The following is a 5,200-nucleotide window of genomic DNA, read 5'->3' as shown; positions in this document are numbered from 1 at the left end:
TATTGAACAAAAATTCAGCTGCATTCTCTGATAATAAATTTACTTCAAAATGCCGTGGTAGATATAAAACTAATATTTACCAATGGTTGGGCACATCACAGGAATAAAACTAATATTTACCAATGGTTGGGCACATCACAGGAACGTGGTGATGTAGTACACTAGCGACATTTTGATGGGATGAATATTGCAATGGACGCAGGAAACTGTTTTAAAAATTTGTTAATATTATTTATATTACCACAATAAATTGGATTACCGGTGTATTATGTTAATAGAAATATGGTTACTATACGAGACTTTGCAGAACTTATTTATCATTATTCAGCACACTCAATGAACATAGGGGACAATAAAATGTGGAAGAATTTTTGAAGGGATGGTCCCAATATTTCATTCAAATTACAGTAATTTGTCCTGTTCAAAGGAAGAATTCTTATGTCACTGAGGGAAGGAAATTTTCTTGAATACAAATTTTGCTAAAGAATTTTTTGCAAGTGTCTGTCAATGGAAAGAATGTTTTAAGAATACCAGTGTGTGATCATAGAGATTATCTGGACATTTTTCATTAAAAATCTTTACACAATCTTCTTTTCTCTAAAACCTCATTAAAAATATTTCAAAACTAAACTAAAGTTTCTTAAAATAAAGGTAAAGTTAAAGGATTTACAGTACTGGAAAAAATATAGTATTAATGGAACATAAAGGTTAATAATTAAAAAGTGAAAACCATAAATCATTTAATTACTTACTAGGTTTACACATCTCCAGTTCTGGCAATTGAATTCCTCGAGACCAACACTGGGTGCGATAGGAAGATACGGCAATACAGGGAGAATTTAGATCTTCATCAGTAAATGCTGGATGACTCTGGCCATTAATACAGTGTGTGAAGTAAGGTCTCGGATCTACTATGCGTAAACACTCACTGAGGGGACTGGTACTATGGAGGAACAACTGTGAACACTCGCTCACATCTTCAGCATCACTTATACTCTCCAACTGTCTTGCTTGGTTTGCCTGATCATTGAAAAATTTATCATGAGTAAGATAATAAAATACCAGCAATTTTAATTTCATAATTATAAACAAAGTTTAATACAGTACAGTACATTTATAAATTAAATATGCAGTATTACCCCGCTTTACACGGTTTCACTTTCCGCGATTTCTCATTTACGCGGTACCTTGCCAGAACTGGACTTTCACTTTCCGCGGTGCATCTACTCATATACGAGGTGAAGTATAAATTTTTTTTTTCTATTTAGCTCATAAAATTCATACAAATTACCCGGCCAGAATATAATTTACATTGCTGGAATTCTTACAATATGATGATCATTTTGAATATAAACATCATGGATTTTGCATTAGACATACAAATTTTAGATCTAATGTAATAATTTGGTTTACACAAAGCAAATATTTTATCCTTTGTGCAGAATATATGAAGTTTACATTCAAAGTATTCCCTGACCTGCAAGGAATCCAGAAATGTCAATTATATTATCCTAACTTTAGTCCGAGTTATTATTTATTACTAAAAATGTAAATATACTATTTTCTCCCAAAGCTTCTCTGGTAGGGAGGGAGGGAGGGAGGGAGGGACCGACCCAGCTAGGGCGGAGTATTTTGATTGACAGATCGTGTCCTTGAAGAATATTTCTTTGTTTATTTACTGAAGATATAAAAGATATAAGTTTTAGCTCATAAAATTCATACAAATAACCCGGCCAGAATATAATTTACATTGCTGGAATTCTTACAATATGATGATCATTTTGAATATAAACATCATGGATTTTGCATTAGACATAAATATTTTAGATCTAATGTAATACAAAGTAACTTGGTTTACACAAAGCAAATATTTTATCTTTTGTGCAAAATATATGAAGTTTACATTCAAAATATTCCCTGACCTGCAAGGAATCCAGAAATGTCAATTATATTATCCTAACTTTAGTCTGAGGTATTATTTATTACTAAACGTTAAAATCTAGTGTTTTCACCCAACATTTCTCAGAGAGGTAGGAGCTAGTGAGCTGGGAAGAGGGGGGGGGGGGATTTGAGTCCATTATTTGAATGGACATTAACCTGGCGACTGTATTTCTTTTAAATATTAATTGTGTGAGCATACCATCATAAAAAATAGATGTTATTTTTACTACAACATAGGTATTGTGTAGGAAAAAGTGGAGTTTGGGGGTCGGGCCAGTCTCTATTGGAATTAATCCCATATGTTCTGTTGTTCACTTTACGCGGTTTTCACTTGCCGCTGTACCCTGAGGGTTCAATTGACCGTGTAAATCGGGGTACTACTGTACATTACATAAGTTCCAACATCTTACTTTACAGGTATACTCCGAAAACCTACGTCCTATTAACCGCAGATTCGCATAACCCGCAATTACATATCGGGGAAATACCCAAGTTTTGTTGAAACCTCGGAGATCCGACAATCAGGAGAAGAGCGGCAGAGCTGTTTTGAATTTGGAGGGCAGTGGCATGGTGTGAATTCTTGCCACAAGAGGGCTCTGCACACTGCCTCTGACTCACTCCAGCCTCTCTGCACTTACCATGTGTGTTTTTCGTTATTTCCGACTTGGTGTATGTAATCAAACCTAAACGACCCAGTGATAGCTCCTCTTGTGCTCAGTTTGATGTGATGTAACAAGGCATAATAAGAGCGTTGATGGACCAACAAAGAGTGGTAGAGACTTGAACTTGCCACCCTAGACCATCTCTACCATCCACAACACAGGTAAATAACAGTCTATATTTATGCTTTACATTGCTTATTTAAGGCTTATTATGCTTTCTTTATATATCTGCTTTAATTTCTTGCTTGACAGTGTGCAGTACAGAGATATATCAAGGGTAGATGGGAGTTTTTGGGGGTGGCCGGTCCCTAACCCTCTAAATTTGTTTTATATTACCCTCGATAACTTGGCACATATGGGTCTCTAGCCTTGCCGAGTTATCCCAAACTCGACTTATCGAGGCACTTCTCCTCTCCTACAAAAATACAATAAAAAAATATTGACCCATATATGTGTACATGTAATTACTAACTGTAAAAAGGTAACACTTACAGCACTGTAGGTGAAGAATGAAGCATCATGGTAGGTGACACAGAGGTATGGTAGGTGACACAGAGGTATGGTAGGTGACACAGAGGCATGGTAGGTGACACAGAGGCATGGTAGGTGACGCAGGGTATGGTGGGTGACACAGGTATGGTGGGTGTAGGTGTGGTGAGTGGAGATATGGTGGTGTGTATGGTGGGTGGGTGGGTGGGTGTGTGGAGGTGTGGTGGTGGCCTTGGAGGGGTGGGGTATGGTGGGTGACCTGGAGGTGGTGGGTGGGGGTGAGTGGGTGATATGGTGGGTGACACAGATGTGGTGGGTGACCTGGGAGGTATGGTGGTGTGACTTGGTGGGTGAGGTGTGGTGGGGAGTGACACAGAGGTGGTGGGTGACACTAGGTAGGGTGACACAGAGGGTATGAGTGGGTGACACAGGTATGGTGGGTGACACACATGTGGGTGTAATGGTGGGTGACACAGGATATGTGGGTGACATGGTGGGTGACAGAGGGGTATGGTGGGTGAACTGTAGGTATGGTGGGTGACCAGAGGTGGTGGGTGACAGAGGGTGTATGGTGGGTGACACTGGAGGGTGGTGGGTGACACAGGTATGGTGGGTGTACAGAATATGGTGGGTGACACAGAGGCTGTGGTGGGTGGGTATGGTGGGTGACACACAGAGTGGGTGGGGGTGTGGTGACACAGGGTGGGTGACACAGGTTGGTGAGCCTGGGTGGGTGACATATGGTGGGAGTGACCTATGGTGGTGGGCGGAGGTGTGGTGGGTGACACAGGAGGGTGTGGAGGGTGTGGTGGAGTGACCTGGGGTATGGTGGGTGACACCACATGGGTGACACAGGTGTGGTGGGTGACACAGGTGTGGTGGGTGACACAGTGGGTGACACACAGAGGTATGGTGGGTGACACAGAGGTATGGTGGAGCACAGAGTGTGGTGGGTGACACAGGTATGGGGGTGACACAGAGGTGTAATTGGACATGGTTGACACAGGGTATAGAGGGTTGGTGTGACTAGAGGTATGGTGGGTGACACAGAGGTATGGTGGGTGACACCAGATGTATGGGGGTGACACAGAGGTATGGTGGGTGATATGGTGGGTGACACAGGGTATGGGTGACACAGAGGTGTGGTGGGTGGCTGGAGGTGTGGTGGAATGCACAGGGGGTGGTGGGGGTGACCTGCACAGATGTATGGTGGGACACCACAGGTATGGTGGGTGATGCAGAGGTGTGGGTAGGTGACACAGAGGTATGGTAGGTGACACAGAGGTATGGTAGGTGACACAGAGGCATGGTAGGTGACACAGAGGCATGGTAGGGGACACAGAGGCATGGTAGGTGATACAGGTGGCCAGATATGCCAAGATTTTCCCAGACAATTTTACATATCTTGGCATTTACTGAGTTATACTAACACATTCTGAGACCTTATCCATGCCGAGTTATATGAAATTCTGAGTTATCAAATGCCGAGTTATCGAGGGTTGACTGTACTGGATTGTTATGGGTATGCCTGTACATATGTATCATAGGCATTCTCTTCAACTCTTCATTTGTTTTATACTTAAGTTTTACTTTAACATACCGCATGGGTGGTCAGTCACATCTTTGTTGCACACTGTTGGCATGCACTGGCTCTATTTTAAATTAATTAATCAGTCCCTTTCATAATACCTTATATTCTTTTCCTCAACTTCTAAAATCATACCAACATACATCCCAACTACTTGTGTACAAAGAATTGCATATGTGTTTGCCCTTAGGACAATTATTTCTTTTACCATTATTGTATATGTGTGTATGTAGTCACACACACACACACATATTTACAATACAGGTAAAGGAAATTACTGTCTCTAGAACAAATAGCTCCCTGTCCCAGTCGCAAAAAATGTCGGCAACTTTAAAACTACCCACAGACATTCTTGGGTACATCCAAGGTGTCATCCGCGAATAACTGAGAACAGCGAAGTAAAAATCCGTGAACTTGGGGGGCCCCCTGCACCTAAACATTTATGGCACTTGATACAGCTACTGAATTTTGGTATTTTAAAAGATACAAACATGAAAACAATGTGATCTTGTATTTATTA

General features: G+C 41.2%; 1 protein-coding gene across 1 annotated transcript in view; it reads right to left on the bottom strand.

The window, feature by feature from the left end:
* Positions 1 to 5,200, bottom strand: part of LOC121862447 (apolipophorins-like) — a gene marked incomplete at its 5' end in the record, with an annotated part of 25,741 nt that overhangs the window by 10,516 nt on the left and 10,025 nt on the right. Inside the window, 1 exon segment of the mRNA XM_042360747.1 lies at positions 753 to 1,020. Within this exon segment, the coding sequence (XP_042216681.1) occupies positions 753 to 1,020 (268 nt within the window).

The sequence above is a fragment of the Homarus americanus genome, unplaced genomic scaffold (genome assembly GCF_018991925.1).
Source record: "Homarus americanus isolate GMGI-L3 unplaced genomic scaffold, GMGI_Hamer_2.0 scaffold31037, whole genome shotgun sequence".
In the NCBI taxonomy this organism is placed as follows: Eukaryota; Metazoa; Arthropoda; class Malacostraca; order Decapoda; family Nephropidae; genus Homarus; species Homarus americanus.
Note: the sequence above shows the minus strand (reverse complement) of the source record. Positions and strands in the feature narration are given on the sequence as shown.